Source organism: Falco biarmicus, chromosome 10 (assembly GCF_023638135.1).
Source record: "Falco biarmicus isolate bFalBia1 chromosome 10, bFalBia1.pri, whole genome shotgun sequence".
Taxonomy (NCBI): Eukaryota; Metazoa; Chordata; class Aves; order Falconiformes; family Falconidae; genus Falco; species Falco biarmicus.
Window position 1 is genome coordinate 13199714 of NC_079297.1, and position 23981 is coordinate 13223694.

Below are 23981 nucleotides of genomic sequence, written 5' to 3' on the forward strand. Positions count from 1 at the left end.
GCACGTCCTCTTCCTGGCTCCCCCCGCGGGGCCGTCACGCAGGCGCTCCCCTCCTTCCTCCCTCGGGTACTGCCCTCCCACGGCCACAAGTCCACCGTGTACCCACAAAACCACCCACCGCGTCCCCACGCATACACCCGCCTTGTCCCTTTGTATGACCCTTAAACCTCTCCTCCCCCCCGTTTCCCCACCCAAACCCCCAGGGACTCTGGCGGTCACCCGGTCCAAGGACTCCCGGCCTTCCTGCAGGACACATCTGCTAAAACCCTTGGCAGGCGGCTGTGCGCATCGCGCCGCCGCTACAGAAAGCAGATGAAGGCGGTTGCTCCTCTTGGTCCAGCAGGGGACCCGGCTCTCTGGTTTGTGGGGCTGGGGTGGACCCCAACCTGCCAGCCTGGAGGGCATGGGTCCCCGTGTATGGCATAGATCCCCATGCATGGCATAGATCCCCATGCATGGCACAGATTCCCATGCATGGCTTAGATCCCCCTACATGGCAGGAATTCCCCTGCATGGCACAGATCCCCATGCATGGCATTGATCCCCCTGCATGGCATGGATCCCCACGCATGGCCCTGAGACTCACCGGCAGCCCCTGAAACCCGTGCGGAGGGCTGAATCCCCATGCCTCCCAGCCGCTGAAGCAAAGCCGAGGCAGCACTGATCGTGGGCCGTATATGGGAAGACAGACCTGGATCTGGGAAAGCATAAACTTAGTATTTATCTCCACAAAGTGACTCAAGGCATTTCTGCGCAGCATGCTGCTTCCCAGGCTGGTTTGTTTATGCTGCACAGAATAAACATACCCCTTAGGCACTTGAACCAATGTCTGCTGCATCCCGGGATGATGCTCTGACTGCTTGCCAAGTAAGAAAGCTCTGCCCTTTCCATCATCCTCGGAAGATGCTGATGTGCACTGACGATGTCCGTACCACTGGGTCTGGCAGAAGAAGTTTGGGAGCTTTGCTGGGTGTGATGAAGCCTCTGGCACTGGGGACAGCAGCGTGTGGGTGCTGGTGGCCTCTGTGTTCCTCTGAAACAGAAATGGCCCTTGCAGATCCCCCTGCTTCCCACCTCATACGCTTGGAAGCATCTTGTGCTCCCAAGCAGGATTTTGCCCATAGACATGGACATATCAGTATGCTATTAATGAGAGACTACCAAGATATTTATAATTAAGCAGGTATTCATGTATTAGCAACAGTGGAGCCATAGAATGGTAAATGCTTTTGCTAAATATGTCCAAAGAAGCTACATGACAACTCTTAATATTGCTTGCAGCTTGTACCAGCAATGAAACTGATGTCTGATGACATGACCTGAGATAGGGGCACTGAATAAAAGGTAGATTATGAAACTGTCCTAACACATACAGGTTCTATGTCTTTTCATATGGCTTTTTCATAAGACACTTTTTGGTATACTGTTGCAAGTGGGACATCAACCCTTGTCTTACAGTATTAATCGTATTTAATAAAAATAATAATAGGATTAGGATAGAAATCATAAGACAATGCTTTCTTGTAGGCTTCCATTAAAAAGCCTACAGTGAAATATAAACTCTTCCCTTAAAAACCCAAGAACAACCTCAGTATCTTATGCTATTCAATATAGGTCAGATTTTGAGTCTAAATTGTTTGGCAGAATCATCTCATATCACAACTGTGGAAAAAATAATCTGGGATAAAAAGGAATGAAAATCTTTCCTGCTGGCAAGCTCATCAAATAAGCCAAAGGATAGATGGGCACGGAAACCTAGCTAGGCTTGCTGCAAACAATTCTCTAGAACCCAAGACTGGATCTTCAAAAATATTTTTTTTTTAATCCTTTCCTTGTAAAAACAGCTGCAGGATGTCTATCGTCCCACTGAGTCAGTGCAGGATGAAGCAGAACGACGCCAGCCTCCATTGCTTAGTGGGCTGCTAACTTCAAAGCTGAATTTAGCAGTTTGAATGTTGCTGCTGTTAATGCTGGGGAGCTTTCATCTACGTCTGACAAGTGAACTGGCTCACACTGCATGAGTACAGTGGGCAGATTGCTGTGTTTCAAGAAATCTGCCACTAAAACAGATGGGTGGCACATCAGCATTGTTTCCACAAATGGCAGCAACTGGGTACAAACCCAAGCAACCTTTTCTCCCTGATTCCTGCAATGAGGGAACCCCCGCAGCGGGGGGACAGAGGGAGCCTGAGCTCTGTTTTGACTGGAGATGCTCCTAATTCCTGCACAGGGATGCTCTTTTGGAGAAAGGCTGGACTCATCGTGGTGCTGCTGCGCAGCAGCTTCAAGTTCTGGGCTGAAGCATGCTCCACTCTTAACCACTGCAAAACCTCTGGGCAAACAGGAATGCAGGTAGTTTTGCATTTACAACAGCTTTATTGCACAAATGTAAAGTGTTACTGTGAATCTCCAACGCTCAACTCAAGCTCATTATGCTCCTGAAGCTCCTGCTCTACCTTGAAGGAAGCCCTGGGCTGTGTGGATACATGTCTGAGCAGTCAGAGCTTGCTGGGATAAGGAGCTTGTGTGGAGCCAGCCAAGCCTGCAAATCCTTATTCCAATATTATATGGGGAGTAGAGTCACCAAAGTCACCAGGATTTTTCTACATGCAAGAACTGCAGAATTTGGTCTAAGCATCTGATATGAGACAGCATTTTAAAGTACATACGTGGGCTGGGTGTTACATTTTTTGCAAAATCATGGCCCAAAATCAAGCAAAGATAAACAGGTCATAAATATATTTAGGCTGGGAACCACAAGAACAGCCTTCCAGTTGGAGGAACTGCTAGCATTGAGATAAGGCACCACAAATTTCTATACCCATCTTTGCAGTCTAAGCAGGGTGTGGATGGGGATCCAAGAATCCTCATGGGGGACCAGGGTGGTCTCTGGAAGCCTGAGAGAATGATGTGTAAGTGCAGTGTGCATCCTGAGTTTACCATTCCCTCTCTCTTGAACAGGCTGTAATCCAAGGACCTTGCCCCAAGCATGCTATCACAGTTCACCCCTTTTAAATCCTTTTTTAAAATCAACTCACCCAGGGGGACCAGTGCTCCTTGGAGCTAAGCTTCACACTCACCACATCCATCTCAAGATCAGCCACTCTGGTTTTGGGATTATGTATTCTCCTGAGCTCGTCTTCCCCCTCCTATTTAGTATGTGTCAGAAAATGCCCAGAGGTACCATTCCCCACGTTATGTATGTCAGAAATTATGAAACCCTTCCTAACCGCCATCACATGTTGGACCGCTCCTGCTCTCTGCTAACACATCTATCTCCATCGCGCTCCTCCCGCATCCCAAACCCATAAGCTGGGTTTGACTCAAGCTTTTGGCCCCACCAGTACATTAGCTGTGCGACCGACAATGGTTTTAATCCGCCTCCATTCCATTCCATTTGGGACTCCTGGTTCCCCTTGGCTGCTGCTGGAGTGGAGTAGCTGTGTCACCTGGATTCCTGGGTGCTCACCCACAGCGGGTGACGCAATCCTCTGCTCTCACTACAGATTTCCAGTTACAGCAAAATAACATGCCGAGCCTCAGGAGGCAAACGTTGCCAACAGACCTCTGGGCTGATAGCTGTGTGCCTGGGAAAATGACTTAGGCTCTCCTGTGAAGTATTATACACAAAGTACTCAAAAAACATGGAGCTGATTGATCAAATCATATAGCTTTGCACTCAGGAGGGCTGTGTGCTTGAGTCATGAAAAATGTATGTGGTGTTTACATGAGGATTTGTGAATGAATCAAACCCTCTCCCCTGAACCATGTGGTGCTGCACTACATGCTGTTATTAATAGATCAATAATTTTCATGGGAGGGTCTTGCAAAATGTTTTCTGTAGAGGTCCCACTGGAGATCAGCATATCTGGCAGCAAGTTTGGTAAGAACAGGGTGTGCAGCAGAGCCCTGCCAGAGCTGGGCAACTCTCGAAGGGTTGATGACTCTGTTCAAGGCAGAGCAGAAAGCCATGATGCTCAAGGGATGCAGGAGGAACATGCACTTTGGCTCAAAAATTCCTACAGTAAACTTTGCTTGAGATAAAGGAGCAAAGAAACTCTCCAAATCTCCCTTCCAGGAGCCATCACTGCATGCTGGGTGTGCTAAACCTGCACAACTTCACAGCCTCCTTTCAAAAGTGCAAATGCTTGCCCTTGTGCTCGGTTCTGAACACCTGAGTTGTTACTGTCCCCTCTGAGCTGCCAGCTATGCACCACAGGGCTGCACGCGAGGCTGCTTGGGCGCATGCTGCCTTCTTCACACATGCAGGGTGCATCTGACCTTGGGAAGGACCTACACAAAATACCCACTTATATCCCCAAAATAGGACTTAAGCAAGACTTCAGTAATGCCTAGAATGAGTTTTCCTGCAGGGAACTGAGAAGTAAAGCTGTGTTTCCAAAGCCAGCGCTGTAAATGGGCATTACTTACTGATCAGACCTAGGTTAAAAGCATTTCACTACAGAAAAGGTGGTACTCAGTCTCATGAAAAGGGCATGAATTAAGTCACCTTCAAAATATCTATTCCCATGGAGGCAATGCCATCGCAGAAGATTATAAGGGGGAAGAATCTGACATGCATTTCTCTATATTTGGTGCTTTTGGTTCCTGCATTGCAGCCAGCTGTGTTCCCAGCACAGTTCCCTTTTGCTTCGAGCTCGTTGGACTTCCTACTTCCCTGCCCAGCACCGTCTCCATTACACACGCAACAGAGGAACCTTTGTGTGGTGGCAATTTTTGTTGGGTTTTTTTTTTTTTTTTTTCGAGCTGGAGATTTACGCTCACAGCTAGACTTGGACAAACTTATTTCTTATGAAATTTTACAAATGAAGTCTAGAGAGTAGCTGAAAATGTCAGTTTGCTGCTGAGTTTAGTGGGAGGCTGATGCACAGGGAGGACCAGGGGGGATCTGCAAGCTGAGAGCAGCGATCTGTGCTGCGAGAATGATTCAGCATGTACAGATGGTTAAGGATCAGGAAGTAAAAGAGTTGCGATGGTGTGTTATTGGAATTGTTTTGCATGACAGGCAGTAAGGGAACCAGTCGTTGCTATTTTGGATGGACTAAAAGCGAACAGAAATGCTTACACTGTTGCTCTTTCAGATTTGTGTGCAATTTCAAATCCAGCCCCTGACCTGAGCGAACCCAAGCTGTGCTCTGAACCCGTTCCTCTGGGAAACCAGTTCACTGGCCCAGCTGTCCTACCTACATTGCGTCACCGATGACATCAGAGCTATAATTTGTCTGAACAAAACAAACATGAGCTGCTGGTCTCCAGGAAGGACTGATCTGTTCATGGGACAGCCTCTCTTCTGCTTGATTGCTCTGTGGGTTGTAACTCTGAGGGTAATTTCAGTGGCTTTTTGGAGATCATTGTGTAAAACGCTCTTCTTGTGCTGAGCGGAAATGTGGCAACAAAAATAGTTTAACTCCACAAAAAGCATAGATTGCTGGGTCTGGTACACAGATGCCCCTTGGAGCCATTAGCCCAACTCCAGTGAAGTTATTAAAAGGCTGCCGGGCTCTCAGGAAGGCAGGATCAGCCTGGTGGGCTGAACGCTGCCCAAGCTGTTCCTGAAAACACGTTACCTGGAGCAGAGCTGGACCCAGGCACAGCAAACCTCTGCAAAGCTCCAGGGTTCCTTGCAGGGCTCAGATTTCTTCCTTACAGCAGAATAGTTCAAGTTTGAGTCTGCCTGCATGTCACCAAATCAATACATACATTTATCTGTCAGGAATGACTGGAACAGAAGACTGACAAGCATAATTATGAGAATTAATGGCCTTCAGCCGTTATCCATGTTTCTGCAAGGTGGTGGTGGGGTAACAGCAAGCCAGGGGCCGGGTAGGAGTGGAGTTTCCAGGGCTGGATCAAGTGCAGCATATAAAGTTTATTTCACTTCAGCTGCTTGCTCAGGGGAGCACTGCTCAGAGCTGACAAAACTGTTTTTTGTTTTTATGGTTATGGGATTGCCCTAACTATGAAATGTGTGTCCCTGCCAGTCCCTCAAATACACCCTGCATGGGGATACGGGGCATCAGCTGAAAATGACTGCTGGAAAAAGGCAGGAAGCAACATAAAAGAAAATAAAAGTCCAACAAATGAAGGTGAACTCTGTGGTGGTCTTGTGCAATGGGAGGAAAAAAGTCTCTGTAGAAAAAAAAAAAAGAAATTGAAGAGTTCATTATTTTTGGCAGGTCTTCTACACATTTTGCTTATCAAGGGTTCGTCATAGGGAGGGGATTTTTTTATAGTCCCATAAAAGTTCCCTCCCTCCTTCAGTTCTCTGGAACCCAGGCTGCCCCCCTGCAGTCTGAGGGGCCTCTTTATGGGATCACATTTCGACGACTTTTTTTTTTTCCCCTGGATGGAGTATTTTTAAAAGACAGATTTATCCAGTTCACCAGGCATGTTCAGTGCTGCTCTGGGTATTGCTGCCCCCTGCAAGTCAGTCCGAGCAAGGGGCAGACACAACACTGGGTGCCCAGGACTGAAAGGGGAAGGTGAGGTGTCACTTGTGGCCCTGATCCACTTTCCGTGGCCGTGATCTGATGAATCCTTTGAGCTGGGATAAATCAGCCCTGCACCCCTGCACCCCCCACCTGCCCATCCCCTCCTTGTGCCAGCTCCTTGTGGCCATATCACAGCACTGAGATGCAAAATGAGAGATGGATGTTACCTGGGCTGAGCTGGTCCCCAGGAGAAGGTGCTGTGCAAGAAGGTGCTGTGCGAGCTGGGGTCTGCCCATCGGGTGGCTGTGCCATGAGAACCCTGGGCTCCCTCCTGCGCTGCCTGGAGCCTGGGGACACGGGGCTTCGCTGGTGCAGCTGGTGCTGGGGATGGAGGTGCTGTTTTCTCCATTAAACCATCACAACCTGGATGTCTCAAGCATTTCCAAGCACAGACCTCCAGGACATCAGTTCCCAGAATATGCACTGCCAATGGATAACTCAGAAGCTGGGATTTTGCTCTCCTTGGTGCAGAGCACGACTAAAGGGTTGAACCTAAAGGTGGTTCTCCGGCCGAGCACACCTCTGCATGGAGGTGTTTTTTGGGGGGGAAGCAGTTGCCACAGCAGTGCCAGTAAACACCCACATTCCTGCTGTCCCCCAACCTGCCAACCCTCACTCTGTTTTTCGGGGTCTGGCCTGGTGGTAAGCAGAAGCTGCTGACAGTTGTGAGTTAATGTGAAGAGGAAAATCCCATCAGGGACGTGATCTCTGGCAGAGGGATATTGCCCGCCGGGGGGAAGGGGAGGGTAGGAGCGTTAACCCACATGCTCTGCACAAGGTGCAACACCCCGTGCTCTGTCGAGGGTTATCTGGGGGCTGCTGCGGGTACCCCGTGGCATCCAACAAGCTCTGCCGAACTGCGGAGCTGAGATGAGGGTGAAAGCCGTCTAAATGCATTTTTCAGCTTGGGAGGTTTAACTGCTTTGCAGTATTCTGGCAGCAACAGCCCCCTTGGCCCGCTCCGCCGTCCCCCGTCCCCCGCACGCTTCCTGCTCCTTCCCCGGTGCCGAAGCTAGCGGGGACCCCCGGTCCCCTCTCCCTGGCTCCGCAGCAACCAGGAGCCCAGCCCGGGGCAAAGCCCGCGGCCCCCCCGCGGCCTGAACCGGGAGCAGCCCCGGAGCGACGCAGCCCAGCAGGCGGCACTGCCCGCCCGCCGCACCGACTGCGCTACCCGCACCGCCCGCACCGCCCGCACCGCCCGCACCGACTGCGCTGCCCGCGCTGCCCGCACTGCCCGCCCGCCGCACCGACTGCGCTGCCCGCGCTGCCCTCACTGCCCGCACTGCCCGCACTGCCCTCACTGCCCGCACTGCCCGCCCGCCGCACCGACTGCGCTGCCCGCGCTGCCCTCACTGCCCGCACTGCCCTCACTGCCCGCACTGCCCGCCCGCCGCACCGACTGCGCTGCCCGCGCTGCCTTCACTGCCCACACTGCCCGCACTGCCCTCACTGCCCGCACTGCCCGCCCGCCGCACCGACTGCGCTGTCCTCACTGCCCACCTGCCGCACCGACTGCGCTGCCCGCACTGCTCGTACCGCCTTCACCGCCGCCGCTCCGGTGGGGCCGAGCCTGTCTCCCTCGGGAAAAACAATCATAGAATGGTTTAGGTTGGAAAAGACCTTTAAGATCACCGAGCCCAACCGTTAACCCGGCGCCGCCAAGCCCACCACTAACCCACGTCCCTGAGCGCCACATCTATGTGTCCTTTAACCCCCCCCAGGGCTGGTGACTCCACCACCTCCCTGGGCAGCCTGTCCCAGTGCTGGGCCACCCTCTGGGGAAGGAATTTTCCCTAATATCCAACCTAAACCTCCCCTGGCGCAACTGGAGGCCATGTCCTCTTGTCCTCAAACACCCTCCTCCCTCTTGGGGGGGTGGGGGGGCTGACAGCCCCCCACGCAGCAGCTGCCCGGGTCGAGGCTGAGCCCAGCTGCCCACCCCAGCTCCCTCACAGCGGGGGACCCTGGGGTGGCTTTCCTGCTGCCTGCTTGCCCTGGGGAGGTGGGAACGGGCTGTGGCGTGTGCAGAAGGGATGCTCTTGACAGGCTGGGTGCTCCGCTTGGGGCACTTTGCCCTTTATTCTTGTGAATGGGCAAACCAACCCACACTTAAATAGAAATAACTGCAGGTAAAGAAAATGATGGTGCACCAGGTGGGGCAGGCACCGTCTCTGGCACTTCTCCTCTGGTCTCCCTCCATTTTGGCCCTGTTCTCCACATGTGTGCTAGGAAAATCCCAGCCTGACTCCCAGTGCACTGTTGTGGCTGCAGGGATGCTCATTGCAGCCCTTCTCATCCTATCCCAGGCTAGAATTGCTGCTTCATCACTGAATTAATCACTTGATGCTGAAGGAAAACTTCCCCATGCTCAATGCATCAGAAAAAAGTTGTTTAAGAACAGTTTACAGTTTATCCACATGAAAAGAAGATCCCAGCAATCCCACCAAGGTCAGTGTGAACTGCTGAGCTGTTGCTCTGCTGTGAGCCACAGCTGGGTCTCTCACACACACCCCCCTCCCCCCTCGCCCCCTTTTCCAGGCATGCAGGACACCGTGGGGAGAAGGAGCACACAAGTCCTCCCTTCCAATGCTCTTCTCCCTGCCCTCTCCAGGGACATGTCCCACCTGCCTGCCCACATGCTGGCTCCTCACTTAACTAGAAAAGAAAATGTCAAACAAGATCCACACGTGTATGAAACCTGGGTAGGGATTTAATCAACGCAGGTTTGTGCATGGGGCCCTGAGCCGTTCAGCTTGGTCACCATCTTTCGGCCAGCCGCAGGGACATCGTACGTGGGGAACGGGGTCTGCGTAGTCTGTTCTCCTTGCATGAAATCCCGGGGAAGAACATGGTCTTGACCCAGGGTGAGTGCTGTAAAGAGGGCATCTCCTCTTCCTCGCAACCAGCCTGAGAGTCTGCTCTGGCACAGGGCTGGGGGTCACCGAGTGTGCTGCTCTACCAGCAGTGACCTGGCTGCTCCAGGTATCACCTGCACAGCTCTTCCTTGCCTAGCCTCTCCTGGGGCACTGAGTGAGGATTTGCAGGGTGCTCTACTCATTAATGAGTCCTTGTGAACTTCCCACTGCCTGGCCCAGCACAGCAGGAGGAGTTGCTCTCCCAGGCTGGGTGGGACACTGAGGTCTCCGAGCCCTCTCCTTCGATCTGCAGTGTCTGTGCTGCTTCTCATCCTGCCCTGCTGTTAGCTCTCTTCAGAGGTATCGTTGTGGGAAGTGGAGCAGTTCTCCGGTTCCTTCGTGATCACTGCTGAGCACTGCTCTGCTTTGACTTTCTTTTTTCCTCTCACTGACTTCTTGGCTCCTGCAAACGGGAAGATGCCCGCAGGAGTTAACCATAGAGCAATGGATTTACATGTACAAGGTCAGCATGGGACAGCACAGGAGGAAGCAAAGCTCAGCAAAGGAAAGGTGAAGAGAAACCCCGGGGGGGGGGGGGGGGGGGGCTGTTGTGACCCTGGAAACAGAAACAACTTGTGAAGCAGAAGTAGGCAAAGAACTGACCTGGGGCAGGAGTGTACCTGAGGGTACCCAGACCAGCAGGATGCACTTCTTGGATTTCTCCCCTTTCCAGTATGTTACATGGCACACACCACATGCTGAGAGAGGGGCTCTGCCTCTCCATCCCCCCATTCCTGCCACCGCTGCACCCAGCCCTCACTCGGGACATCCCCATCCAGCCCCAGAGGGTTGGATGCTCTCTGCCCTGGGCAGCACAAGGACAGCTTCCTCCCTGTTGATCCCAGCAGCTGGTTTTGTAGAGCAAATCCTCTTCTCACTCAGCTGCAGCGGTGTCCCCTGAGTGAGCAGGCACCTCCACAGGCTGGGCACAGCGCAAGGGGCCCTGCTCGCCTCTGGAACAAGCTCCCTTCATGCTCAAGCAACAGCCGTCTCTGTGCTTGTAACTGGGTTAACACTTCCCTGTCTTTCCTGACGGTGCAAAGGGGGTTGCACGGGGTATTTCTGACAGAGCACTTGTTAAGGCTTGACAGCCACGCTGTCTTACCCTTGCCCTTATCAGGAGCAGTTTGATGCTCATTCACCTGTAGGAAACACGGGTACGACATGTTCCTTGGTCAGCAGGGAAACCTCCACAGCTGCACTAGAAGATCAACAGAGCTGGCAAAAACCTTTCTCTGAGTGTCAGTAACTCACCCCTGGGAATTTGGCCTTCTCCAGTCACCACCTCTCTGACTGGCTAAGCAAACACGAGGAACTTAGCCCTGTTAACTTAGGCGCTTGGGAGTGCTCCCCCAGCCACCGTGTCCAGGCTCCCCTGGCTAACCATTAGCAGGGGCTCCTCTGGCTGGAGACACGACTGTTGCCAAAACATGGCACAGCGTGACTCGGCGGAGGATCACCCTGCTCTCTGCTGCAGGGAAGGCAGCTGGTGCCCTCAGGTGTTTCTCACAGGAGCCTCTCAGGAAGCAGCAGAAGTTGTAGCCCTGAGCTCATGCCATGAGGAATCCAGGAGGACCTCCCTACCTTTTGTCCAGGGATCCTGTCCTCTTTTTCTCTTCTTCTGCAGCGTGTGAGCTTTGTCTTTGATGCAAAAGTATTTCCCATCAGCCTGGGCTTCTTGTAGGATATCATCTTCATATGGGGCAGCCACCTGCCTCAATGAGAAAAGCAGTCAGTCTACAAACTACTGGCTTTCCCAGGGAGCTGATGGCCTGGCTGCACTGCTGGGGACCTTTGTGACCATTGCTATGGAGTGGTGACACCTGCTGTTGTTCATAAACCCTCTTGACTAGTTGGAAAGGGTGATGTCTCTGACCCTCAGCAACGGGTTGGGTAACAGTGCGGGAATGAGGTTTGGCACGTCATGTAGGAAGAGCCATCACCTTCCGGAATGAGCTCGGGCAGGGACAACCTGTCTTACGCTTCTTGGACCTGACAGCCTAAGTTAATGGCTGAGGAGAGCAAACAAACCTCGCTGTCCGTCGTGTCTGGCTCATCGGATTCCTGCTTCCCAGAGTCAGCATCATTGTCATCTAAGGAGACACAAGAGGAAGGGGTTTTGGCTGGTGGGAGGCCCCACAAGCTCATGAGCAGATGCCACCAGCCCAGGCTCTGAGAGCCAGAGGCAAAGAACAGGTTCAGCACTGAATTGTGTTGCAAAGCAGAGGCACTGTGAGATCCGTGACCTGAAGTGAATGTTTATGGGAGATCCAGTGGGACTCTGTGGGGGAACAACCTCCCAATAAGGCTGTCTCTGTAGGACTTTGCTACCCTGCAGTCGCAAGCGCTGCCCCAAAGTCTGGCTACATGCAGGCTGAGAAACTGTGGGGTATTTACACCCCTAGACTGCACCTGCCCGGTTGGGACCCAGGTGGGGAGAAGCGTGTCTGGGAAAAGAGGCCAGAATGGGCAATCCTCAAGCGTGCTGCCGGAGCCAGTCAGCGGCTCTTGGCAGGGAACGTGCTGAGGAGCAGAGGAAGGAAAGGCAGGGGAGCTGTTTCCCTGCCCAGCAAAAGGACTTTGCTGCACACAGGCCCCAAGGCTACACAACCTCAGACACGTACCTGCACGCACCAGACACACACCCGACCTTTGCACGGAGCAAAGCTGCCCAGGCCAGGGCCCGAGCCTTGCTGGCGGTGGCATCACCCCATCTGCACCCACAGCGGCACACCCCTGCTGGCCATGGAGGGGCCGAGAGGGCTGGGGATGGAGCTGAGCCCTCTTCCAAGGGCCAGGGGTGTTCCAGGACCTCAACACTTCTTGCTTCTGACTGACACCCAGGTCTAGCTGGGGTGGGACTGTTGGCAGGGCAGCCTCCCTTGCTGCCCCTGCCTGGGTAGGAGAGCAGACGGCGCTGCTTTTGGGCACTCCTGGAGCCCTTGTAGCCTGATCCCGTCCTCACTGTATCCTTCCGCAGGTTAAGGTTCGCTAGAAAGTGCAGAAGTATTTGTGTATTGTTTCCTGGGCTTTGTGTCAACCTTAAGGTGAGAACTGAAGAAAGTCCTGTATTCCCACACCCAGAATGTAATCAGCTGAAATTCTTCTGCTATGATGGTATCTCCTTAGTATGTAAATCACAGAGGACTTCCCCCCCCCCCCCCTTTTTTTTTTTCCACCCTGCAAAATCCTGCTCCAGTGTTCCCAAACCACTCCGACACGCCCAGACCAACTAATCCAGGTGAGCTCAACTTTCTGGCCAAGCCAGTAAGGCTGGTACGAAGCAGCTCTCTGTAGACGTGCTTCCTGCTCCACTCCCCATGGCTGCTGCCTCCCACTGCCCGGGCAAACCGGGCACCCATGTCCTGAGGTGGTCAGGCAGGGAGAAAGCACCGCATGTCCCCAGACTAAGGACACCGCTGGTTTTGGGAATGGAAAGAACTCTTATGGGGGATGGAGCAGGGAAAGGGAGAAGAGCATCCTGTCCTACCTGCTGCTGGTACCAGCATCCCTCACTCTATGCTCAACCCTATGTGCTGTGACAGCACGGGGCATGCTTTGGAGCAAGGGGGCACACAGAGGGATGCTTTTTCCCCATGTAGTCCTGCAAACCTCTTGCATTTTTCCCATCTCTGCTGGGGCAACTTCTGAGCTTCTGCTTCCCTGAGAAGGGCAGGTAATGCTGGAGCAGCAACATTGTCTTGTCATGGCTCACTGTGGAGTGAGTTTTGTTAATGGGTTGGTGCTAAACTGACCTTTAGCTCCTGGAGAGCTCCATGGCACCCAGCAGCTGAGTTCAGGGTGCAGGGTGCGCTGCAGGGTGTGCAAGAGCACCCCATGGGTGGCACCTGGTTTGCACTGGGAGGTCAGACACTGACCTCTTCTCTGTAACAGCTGGGGTTATTTACTCCCTAGAGATAGGGAGTCTGAATTTTGAGCATCCCTAGGGTTGAAAATTGAGCCTTCAAGGATGGAAATGTGAAACCTGAAGTGTCCCTGATGACCCAAAACTGCTGACAGCTGCAAGCACCTGGGTCCCTGGAAGGGTGTCCTGTGATGGTTAGTGACTGCTTTGCTCGGTGGGGATTGCAGGTGCGTGCAGAGCCCAGCACAGAGAGCTCCTGGATGTAAGATACTGTCACCAAAATGCACCTTTTGCTCTTGCCTTCTCAAATGTCATGTTTGCCTGCGGCTTTTTACCTGCTTCTCCCTTCTGTGCACTGACATCCAGTCTCACCCCGGTCTCTGGAAGGGCCTCTGGGTCGCTCAGCGTGGAGGTGTTTGTTGGATGTGCTCGTGAGAGCGTGAGCTGTAGGATGCAAGGAGCACAAACGCTGCTTTCACCAGGCAGGAGGAAAGGGCTGTCCCCAGCCCCTACACGATGACCATGACACTCATGGGGACGAGCATTGCAGAGGCATTTCTATGCACTGGTGGTGCGTTGCAGGAAGCCCAGCACACCTCCTGCACCAACCTGCAGGACGGGGCACAGGCACTGCCTGTCCTTGGACATGGACAGAGACCCCGTGGGCACTGGAGAGGAGGGGAGGTGGGGAACGACAGCCAGGGCTGAGCAGCTGTGGCTTTGCCCTGTGTAAAGATGTCCCCATTGGCTTCACATGCAGCAAAGCCATCCTCCCATGGGACATTAATGGTAGTCATAATGGTGCTGGACACCCTGGGGAGGGGAAGGGGCCACGGTTGATGCCAGCATGACCTGTACTCACCACAGCTGCATCCTCCTCGTCTTCCTCCTCCTTGACAGCACCAGGCAGTGCCCGGGTGGCATTGGGCCAGTGGTAGGGGAAGAGCAAGTCGTCCCGCTCTGCCCCGTGTCTCCCACAGGGGCCGCGGGCTGCCGGCACAGCTGGGCTCTCCCTGGGGCTCAGGCGTGGGCTGCTGGACCCCCGCAGCTCCCGGCAGTTGTTCCAGCCTGTTTCCCTGCCACGGCCGGAGTCTGACAGATCCAGCGGCACGTCTGCACCATCGTCCCTTGCCGCCTTCACCTTTTCTTGGAGTTTGGAGCTGTCCCAGCTCAGCCAAACCTCCTTCTCTTCCTTCCCATCTGCAGCATCCTCCAGAAAGGACCTTTCCTCCTTGCATCCTGGCATCATGCTTGGCCATGGGGAGAGGGGCCGCTCCTCGGGCGTGAGCTTTGGGTCTCCCTCTGCCCGCTGGCCTGGCTGGCACTGCTGCATGAGGAAATGCTGCAGCCGCTCCCTGTGCTTGAGGAGGTGCAGCTTCTCCTCCAGGTGCTGATCCCTCACGTACACCATGGCGGCAGGGAGCTTCAGCAAGGCTGCGCGATCTTCCCAGCCATCATGTGACCATGTCCTGCCATCGCTATCAGTGTCTTTGGTCCGGAGCAAATGGCTGGAGAGGCTGCCACTGTCCCGGTCAGCTGAGGCACAGCTGCTCGCCAGCCCCAGCTGATGCAGGGAAAGGTGCTTGTGAAGGAGGCAGAGCTGCTCTCTTCGGGCAGTCAGTTTTAGCTTTTCATAGGATGGAGAAATCTTGGGGGAGTCTGGTTTGCTTGCTGTTAAATATCTAAAAGAAGCAGGAAAAAAGTAATCATGTGAGTTAGAGAATTTTCATGTGATTTCCCAGCTCCTGCTGGTGATGTGCATGGTCTCTTCTGCTCTTTCTGTGCCCTGTGGCAGCTCTTGGCCTGTGCATCACACTTGTCTTCGGGTGCTGTGCTGGGGAGGAGGGTTGTGACGGCCACAGGGGTCAGGCAGCTGGCAGTGGGTCTCTGTGCTGTGCACACCGCAGAGATCCATCACTACCCCACCACCCAACAGCACTCTCCTGTCCCTGGGCCATGGCAGTTCCAGGCAGGGCTTGAGCAAGTGGCAGGGTGCAGTGACCACCCATATCAGCGCTGCTGCTGAGAAGTCACTTGTCAAACCATGCCTTACAGCCAGAAGCACCCTAACTACCCATCACTGGGCTTTCTTAGTGCCTTGGTGGGCCTGAAGACCCCCAGGACAGAGGAAGAGCCCACCCTCCCCAAATCTCACTCAATGGGAGATTTTTACAGCCATGCTTAGAAGGTTGGTACGGTGCATGAACCTGTCCTGCAAACCGAGTCCCTGCTATCGCTGGCTGTTTGGCAGCCTCTGTGTGTGTGAGCTGATCCCAGGAGCGCTTGGCAGATCTACTCCCACTCTGGGAAACTCGCTGCCTTTACAGGTGAACTCACTGGCTTTGCTCAGCCCTCTGCGCTGCTGAAATCAATGGGGAGGATAAGCTGGGGAAGTGCTGAGCCCTGTAGAAAAGCCCATTAGAATAGATAAGGAGGAGCAGGGATTGCTGCCTCCCGAAAGGCAGGTCCTTCTCCTCCTGGCTGCAGGTCGGGCACCCTGTTCTCTTTATGGGTCTGTCTGACGAAGCTGGAGTAATGAGAGCTGATCTCATCAGGCTGGATTCCAGCCATATTTTGCTGGTGTAAAGTGGGAGACCCCCCCACCCCCTGCCTCGCAAGGCTTCTGGAGAAGAAGGTGGGCAGCTACAGTGGCTACCGGCCACCTTGTCACAGCCTGCGCAGTGGGACAGCTGCCACGGGCCATGGGTCAGGCCCACGCCACGACCCACAAGCAGGTAACTCACGCCTCGAGGCTGGGGCTGTGCTCGCGCTCCGGAGGGAGAGGAGTCTTCCTGGCTGGTGGGGACACTGCTGCCCCAGAAGGACTTTTTTCCAGGAGGCAGGGTCTGGATCCGGGTCTCACCAGGGCAATGGTTCCGTGCAGCTGGTTGGCAATCCTCTGGGATGCCTGTGGCAGAGGGGACACGGTCCGGGTGAGCCGTCCTGCTGTGCAGCCCGGGCAGCGCGTGGCCAAGGGAGCCCTGCTGCGCCGAGGTGCAGCTCTTCGCCAGCATGAACAAGACAGGGAGCTCCTAAATCCTCTGTTTGATAAAATTCTGGTCAACAGCTCAACCGTATTCCCAGGAAATTTCCCCTTCAGGTTTTCTAGCAGGATCTACAGTACTCTGTTTCCTGGCTGCACTGATTTGTAGCCCAGGAGGGCTTGTGCCTCCTTTCAAGTCAAGCCAAGTGGCTTAACCAAGATAAGACCCTGCAAATTCCCCGACCCCTAGTCAGGCCACTAGACTTCATTCATGCAAGCTCCTGGCATGCACGGGTTTGATGGGTGTATTTCCAGTCGAGTACCCAGCTGTGAGGCCAGGACATCATCTCCTCCATCTGCTGTCATGAAAGGCTCTCCACATGTTCTGACTTGACTTTCCCCTGCCCACCTGGAAATGTCACCAACCCTTCCTGTGTTCCCTATTAATTATCCTCACAGCCTGCCTGCAGCCTTACCAAAACCCCTTTTCACCTGCTCTTTCAAGTTTTCTGTGGAGTTCAGGTAAACAAAGCCTGTGCCAAAACAAAAGCATCTATGTGGGTGTGTATGTGGGCCTGAGTTCCCACGACCAGGATCCAGGTCCTGCAGTCTCATCCCCCAGTGCCCAATATCACCATATCACTCAGCTCCCCTCAGCTGACACACACACGCTCTGTGTTTTAAAGGCATGACAGGCTTGCATCAATGCACAAAATGGCAACCACTGAATGCCAGGCCCTCTGAAAATACCAATATTCATTATGCTGCAGATGGAGAGACATCTGCCATGCTCTCGGGCAGGGCTGCTGCGGTGTATTTGTTCTCAGTACCCACAGCTCCCACAGTTTACATGTTCTCCAGGCTTTTCCAACACTCACAATGCTCCAGCTTCTTGCTCGCCCAGATAGTGGAGAGCTAGGTCTATAACTCAGGATAAGCTACACTGAAATGTGGCTCAGCACAATCTCCCCAGGGCCTTCGCTCCTCACAGCTTTCCTCAACAAGACATCTGAGAGAGGAACCAGGGCGATGGGCAGAGGAGTCAAAGATGCTAGACGTCTTGTCGTGGGGGATAAACGCAGGACCAAAGATGCACGTGCTTACAGCAGAGAGAGGAGCCTGTGCCAAACTCCAAATGCTTAGCTTGCAGTGAGTGGCAGTTTCTGCAGAGAGAGTGCATCTGGCATTTGGTAGGTGCCCTCCTCGGCTCTGGCAACTGCAATCTGCCTGAGTCTGGCTAATTGCTTCACCTCCTAAGTGTCTCCTACTCTTTCCCTATCCCAGTCTACCTCTCTTGATCCAGTTCAAATGACCACAGCGGTAGGGAAAAGGCCCGAGGACATCAGGCTGCCTCCAGCAACTCACCATTTCTGAGAGGCTGACTTCTTGGAGGACAGTGCCTGGGGAAGTCCTACTGCTTGGAGAGCTGCTCTGTCCTGCAGGTTTTTCTGCAAAAGAGATGCAACCAGACACTGTGATGGTCCTGCAGAGCTGTTGCAGGCTGCCCTGCCCTGCAGCGTGCTGGAGTCTCGCAGCCTCCCAGGGATGCCACTGGCTGGCGCCAACCACCTCCTACTGAAGATTTTGAGCCAAAATTTTGGTCTGGCTCAAGCCAGCACGGGATTGAATGTACCCTCCATCGCATGTGTGGGTGGTGGCAAGGCAATGACATGGGCTCTTCATGAAATGGGTGGCGGGTCCACACCTGCACAGCACTTGTTTTACAGTGAGGGCACCCAAGCACTCTTTTGCACTAATACAGAGCAGCGTGTTTCTCTTTTGACATGCATTTCCCCTCTAGCAGCTATTCTGCCCATGGCAGCGTCCACCTGAACTGCCCACAGCTTGGTCTTTGTAATCCAGACCCTTTCCCACAGCAGCTTTGCACCACGGCTCAGTCACTCTTCCCAATGCCAGGTCCCTCAAGGGTAGTGGGAGCCAGCAGCACTCACCTTCTCCCAGCTTGAGGACTGGCACGTCATGGTGGGCTTCTTCTGCTCCCCTGTGAGCTGCTTTCTCATTGCTGGTGCTCCTGCTCACTGGGGACAGTAAAGCCAAGGGGGAGCTGGGGGTGGAGCTGCTTTCCCTGGAGGTGACTCCTGGGTGCTTTGTCCTGTCCCTATTGAAAGGAGAATCATAGAATCATTTACGTTGGAAAAGTCCTTTACAATTATGTTAAGATCCTTTAAGTCCTTTTAACCCAGGACTGCCAAGTCCACCATTAAACCATGCCCCTAAGCATCACATCTACGTGTTTTTTTAAACACTTCCACGGTTGGTGATTCCACTACATCCCTGGACAGCCTTCCTGAGGACAGAAATGGATGAGAAGGGGAGGAGAAGGAAGGTTTGAGAGTCACTGTACTGGGAGCTCTGGGTTAGAGAGACCAATATATAAATATACATATTTATATATATGTGTATGTGGCTATACCGGATCCTCAGACTCACTTTCCATTGCAGCTTATCGCTAGCTCAGCTGCAGTGCGGAGCATGGGACAGAGCCAGCACGACAGCTCAAGGTGTGACTTCCCCACCTGGCTGTGGGTACCGTCGCAGGAAGCCGTGACGCTGGGTAAGCCAAAGCACAACTGCGGCTATTGCAAAAGGCTGTGAGAACCTGTGCGGCCCTGGCTGGGCTTTCAGCCTGATGCAGGGGTGGATTCAGCAGGGGGATGTGGGGCTGTCCCCCTCCACCACAACAAGCTTGTGGTGTTGATGCTCTTAGTCACTGCGAGGGAGCCACTGAGTCTTGGAGACCCCACACCTACGTCATGGACAGAGACCTGGCGGGACCCTGATGCTGAGACATGGGGATTTGGCTGGAAATGTTCCCAGGGAAAAGCAGAGCAGAGCAGAGCAGGAGCACTCAGCGCTCAGCAAACCCAGCCCGACTAACAGCTCTGAAACCCCACAGGCCTTGGGAAGCATTAGGGAGTAAAAACGAGAGTTTCTTTTTAAGCGGGTGGTGCTTTTGTGCTCCAAAGAAAACACATTTCTAAACTAATCCCTCCGTGCTAATTCCTCTGGAGTTTAAACCCTTGAGGAATGAGCTGATTTGTATATATTGGCCAGCCTGGCAGGTTACTTGGCTTTCAGCACACAGCTCTGCTGGGGTATGAACCTGTTGGTGCAGTTCGCTTCTCCCTCTTAACCCCGTCTTGGTCCCTTGCCTGTCATTCTCCTTCCCCCAAAACACAACCTACTCCCTGCAGACCCCCTCTGGCTGCTGCAGGAGGGGAGCTGGTGCCATGGGGGACCCATGGAAGCCCAGGCTGAGGTCTGTGGCCAAGGCGAGCAGCCCAGGGCTTTGCTTCACATGAGCGGTCCCCCATGGGGGGAGATGTTGAACATCCTTGTTCCCCGCAAACTGAATCCTTGGATGCAGGTGAACAGGGAGTGAGCAAAGGTCGACAAGGACTTATACGCCATTTACAGGTGTTTTGCTGTCTGACATCTACAGGAATCCATAGGAATTAGATGCTAAAATACCTCGGGGGGTGCTGTGGTCTGGACGTAGCCCTGCTCCATCCCCATGTGGGGGTGCCTCAGTCCTTACCAACACCCCTTGTAATGAATGAAACCCAAGAGAAAGCTTACTCCAGGCTCCGGAGCCTCTTCAGTTCTTCCTTGAGAGTTTTGTTCTCTTCCCTCAGGCGGTTCGTCTCATTAGCTGCAGGGACACAAGTCATGCTGTGAATTCAGATGCTGCAAGGAGAGAGCTGATGCTCCTCAGCACTTGCTGGGGTGCACGGGGGAGGAGGAGGGAATGGTTCCAGGTTTTGGAGGGATGCTGAATTCCCTTCCTTCTCTAAAAACATGCTGGGGGCTAAGGGATAAAAGGGAACAACTTTCCAATTCAGGTTTGGTCAGGCCTGGGGGACTGCTTGCAGCCTGTTCAGCTCAGGGGGGACTGTGACCCAGACGGGTCACCGTGGCACAGCAGGATGGACATGACCAGCATTCTGCCCGTGAGCACCATGGCTGCCTCTGGCAAGCGGGTGCCGTGTCAGGGTGAGGGCTGGGGGCTTCGGGGGAGAGGGGGAGAAGGCCAGAGGGAGCTGGGAGCACCCGGCACCACAGTGAGGAGGCAGTGGGGGAGAGCAGGCAGGCTCCCGAGCAGGGAGGGCTGCCACCTCGGCTTGCTTCTGCTTGAAAGCAGCTCTCAGGGAGCAATGGCATAGCAGGGGAGATAAACAAGGGCTGCTGGCACTTCTCCGTCCCTGCTAAATGCCTTATCTCCTTTACCCCCACGACCTTCCCTGGGACAGCCAGATCCCCAGGGAAAAACACTCCAAGCTGAGCGGTGCTGGGAGCTCTGCCAAAGGCTCGGGAGAAGATCCATCACACGTGTTGCTTGATTTCCATTTACCCATGCTGAGCTGCTGCTGTGACTTTCCTGTCTTTGCCAGAGTGTTGCTTCTGTGGTGCCAAATACATCTTTTTTCCAGGCAGCTGACACTGCCTGGCCAGCCTGGGGCTGCTCTTGGCATGAGCATCTCTCAATTTCCTAGAGGTGCGGAGGGCTGCGACCCCCAAGCTCTGCTGCTTCATGTGAGCAGTTACCTCTGCTTGTGGGGAACATGGGCTGCCATCCGCAGTCCTGGTCAGATCTGATTTTTCAAGACCCACACACTTGCGTTGGCTCTCTCCCTTCTCCCCATCCCCAAACCCCTGCAGAGTGCCTGGTCACAGGGAAGGCTCATGCGCAAATCTCTGGGAGAGGCATTAACTGATCAAAGACTCAGCCAGCCAAAGCCGAGCTCACAGCAGGCATGGTACGTACTGAGGATGAAGATGTGCTGCAGGCTCTGGAAATGGGAGGTCTCATATTCATTCTGCTTCTTTTTTGCCAGCTCCTGGGTGACCATGCATCTGTCACAGAGACCTGCTCGCAGCCTGGAGGAAAACCCACAGCCGGCAGCTTGTTACCACATAGTTCCCATGGGGGAAATAAGCTCCTGCCCTCCCCACAGAGAAGCATGAACACCCAGACCATCACCCAGAATTAATCAGGGGGTTATCACCCGTGCAGCCCAGCCCTGGCCCTTCCACTCCCCAGATCCAGCCCCATCACCATCAGCTTAGGAAAGCTCCTCTGCATGTGCCTGGGCTCTTCCAGCTCTCCCAGAAGCTGAATATGAGCAAAAAAGATGATCATCTGTTACATCCTGCTTCTGGGAAGACAGCAGACCCCAAACTCCCCTCCTGGGAGGGTGCACAGCCACTGAACAGCACCCAATTGAAAAATAAATCTTACCTGTTTTCTAGCACCTTCACATTTTCTTTAAGGACCTTCTGTTGTTCCCTTAATTGGTGATTTTTAGCAAACAACTCTTCAATTCTCTGAGCATCACTAATTGAAGAAATGGAACAAAGAGAAGAGGTTTATTAGATTTCTCCGCTAAATCTGTGCCTTTATCTGCAGTGCCCTGTCAAGGGGAAGGATTTCTGCCCTGAGCCCGCTGTGCTGCTCACACTGCTACAGCTGAATTGCTTTTGTTTGTGTGGCAAGAGGGGGAAACTGATGTGTTAGAGCCCAGAGGTGCCCTGCGACACCCACTGCTGGAGTTAGCAGCTTTGCTTTGTCCCTGTTCATTCCTTCCCAAGAGATCAAGTGCCCATCGGCATGAGCATCACTTGCTGGTGGGAAGGCAAACCGGAGCTGGGCTGTGATCACCCCAAGCCCTGCCTGTGCTGGGAACTTGCATGGCAAAAGTCATCAAAAGGGTTGAATTTGGCAGAGCCAGAAAGGCGAACAGTGCTCTCTGAATCAGGCAGCCTCGGAGGAGTGCCCAGGAGGTCTGAAAATGAAGCGGTGTAACCTCCCCTCCGCCCCCCTGTCCCACCGCAGACACGGCATTGCTCACCGGCACTTCTCCGTCGTCAGCTCCGTCAGCTTGTTTTGCAGTCCTGGAATAATTAACAGGGACAGAGAGGTGGGTATTTATTGCCAACTCCCTAGCACTCCGAAACAAAATGTAATGATGGAACTTCCGCAGGGTGCCTGACTTTGCAGAAGCTCATCAATTTATAAACCTTGTTTCCAAGAAGGAATAATACATTGCCTGTGTTAATATCACAGTTTAATATAGCTGGAAAAGTTGCGCAAAATATGAGCACATTTTGTATTTCCACTATTTAATGACTCTGCATTTCCCTCCCACCCTCAAAAAGTCTGTTTCAGTTTTGTTTCTACTTATTTCTTGTTACAGCACGTATTTCCCAGGTGGGCAGTATTTTATAACTCTCAGGCTGCAAATCATCTTGGAGAATATTTACAGCTGAACAAGAATGGCTTTCGTTGACGGATCTGCAGACATTACATCTTGTCAAATCCATTTTATGCAAAGTAGATGCAAACATGTGGTTTAAATTGCTCAACTATTTCCTCTAACTCTCACACGGCTTGAAATTATACAAGAGAAGAATGATTTCATAAGCCGGAATCCTCCAAAAGTGCTGTTGTTTTGTTCATAATATTGATACTGGGAATTATTCTAATAAGAAAACAATTGGATTTGGCATTTGGTTGCTTAACCTAATGGTTCTTATTTTAATAAAGTATGACCTGAGGAATAATTTATTCCCTAGAGGAATAAACTATCCAAGCTAAGGTTTTCTCTAATGGAGCCTTATACTCCTGCTGCTTCTGCCTTATAGATTATTGCATCTTTCCCCTTTCTGCTTGATCCCTCAGTATCCAGTCTGTGTTGCTTGGAGAAGATGTCCAGCAGGTGTGCATGTCACTTCTGCAAACCTCCCCATTCACCTATATCACCGGCTTCGGCAGCAGCAGCAGGAAAGGAGCCAAATCCCCCCTGATTCATGCCTGGAGCAAGCGGCATTCCTGCAGGGGCTGAGCAGCTCGGTGGCTTGCTCTGAAGGGACTCTTCTGCTCTTCCTCATTGTTAAAAAGGTTACTGATTTTCTCATTAAACCTCATTCTCCACTGATGAGAGACACCAAGGTGCCATCGGAGGATGTGCTCCCCCCAGGGCCAGGCTCTGACCCCACATGCCCACCCATCCCCAGGGGTGACGCTTGCTGAGCTCTAATTCCCAAAGCTCCCTAACCCGCTGCTCCTCCCTTCAGGGTATTTGAAACCCAACAGTTAAGGTGGCATCACAAAGAAATGGCAGTTTATTTACAATTACAAAAAACTTGGGTTTTTTTAATAAAACTTTTGAAATAAGACTTTTTGTGTCTTCTTACCTTGGACTTCTTTCTCATGGATTTCCTTGAGCTTATTCAGGAGCTCTGCAAAACTCTCCATGGTCATGTTCAGGGCTGTGCCTCACGCCCAGATGCTTCCAGTGTGAGAATCTCCTTTCGTTTCAAATTATTCGTGTTTCAGCCTAAAATAGAAAGAAAGAGTTCAATAAAAGAGAAGTGTCTTGTGCACGTGGTGTTCTGGGAAGTCTTAGCAACAGGAGAAAGCCCAGATCTAGAAAGTGAAATAATTTGCTAAACCAATGACGTGCACAAAGCAGCAGGCTCATCTGGGGATGCATTTTTGTCCACGCTGCCTCAGCCCCAGGCTGGGGACACAGGCAAAGAAGAAAATGGGAGAACTGAAAGCCCAGTTGAAAAATCAGGCTTTTCTTCTACATTTTGAGCTGGTGAAATTGCATTTCTCTGGGATGAGGTGGGGCAGGGCATCTTCTTGAGGAAGGGACTGCAGGGCTAGTGTCGGGACCACATTG

The 23981-nt window shown here is 53.0% G+C and overlaps 1 protein-coding gene across 1 annotated transcript; it reads right to left on the reverse strand.

Annotated features, from left to right (window-relative positions):
• Positions 1-9209: 9209 nt before the first annotated feature.
• Positions 9210-23616, reverse strand: RBBP8NL (RBBP8 N-terminal like). The gene is made up of 13 exons (XM_056355171.1): positions 23491-23616; positions 22146-22188; positions 21536-21631; positions 21062-21174; positions 19876-19948; positions 18228-18394; positions 17641-17723; positions 16037-16200; positions 14155-14974; positions 13628-13736; positions 11459-11520; positions 11012-11138; positions 9210-9830 (listed from the first exon to the last, which is right to left on the reverse strand). The coding sequence occupies exons 1-13, from the start codon at positions 23555-23557 to the stop codon at positions 9712-9714; spliced, it is 2043 nt and encodes a 680-aa protein (XP_056211146.1). The 5' UTR covers positions 23558-23616; the 3' UTR covers positions 9210-9711.
• Positions 23617-23981: the final 365 nt, after the last annotated feature.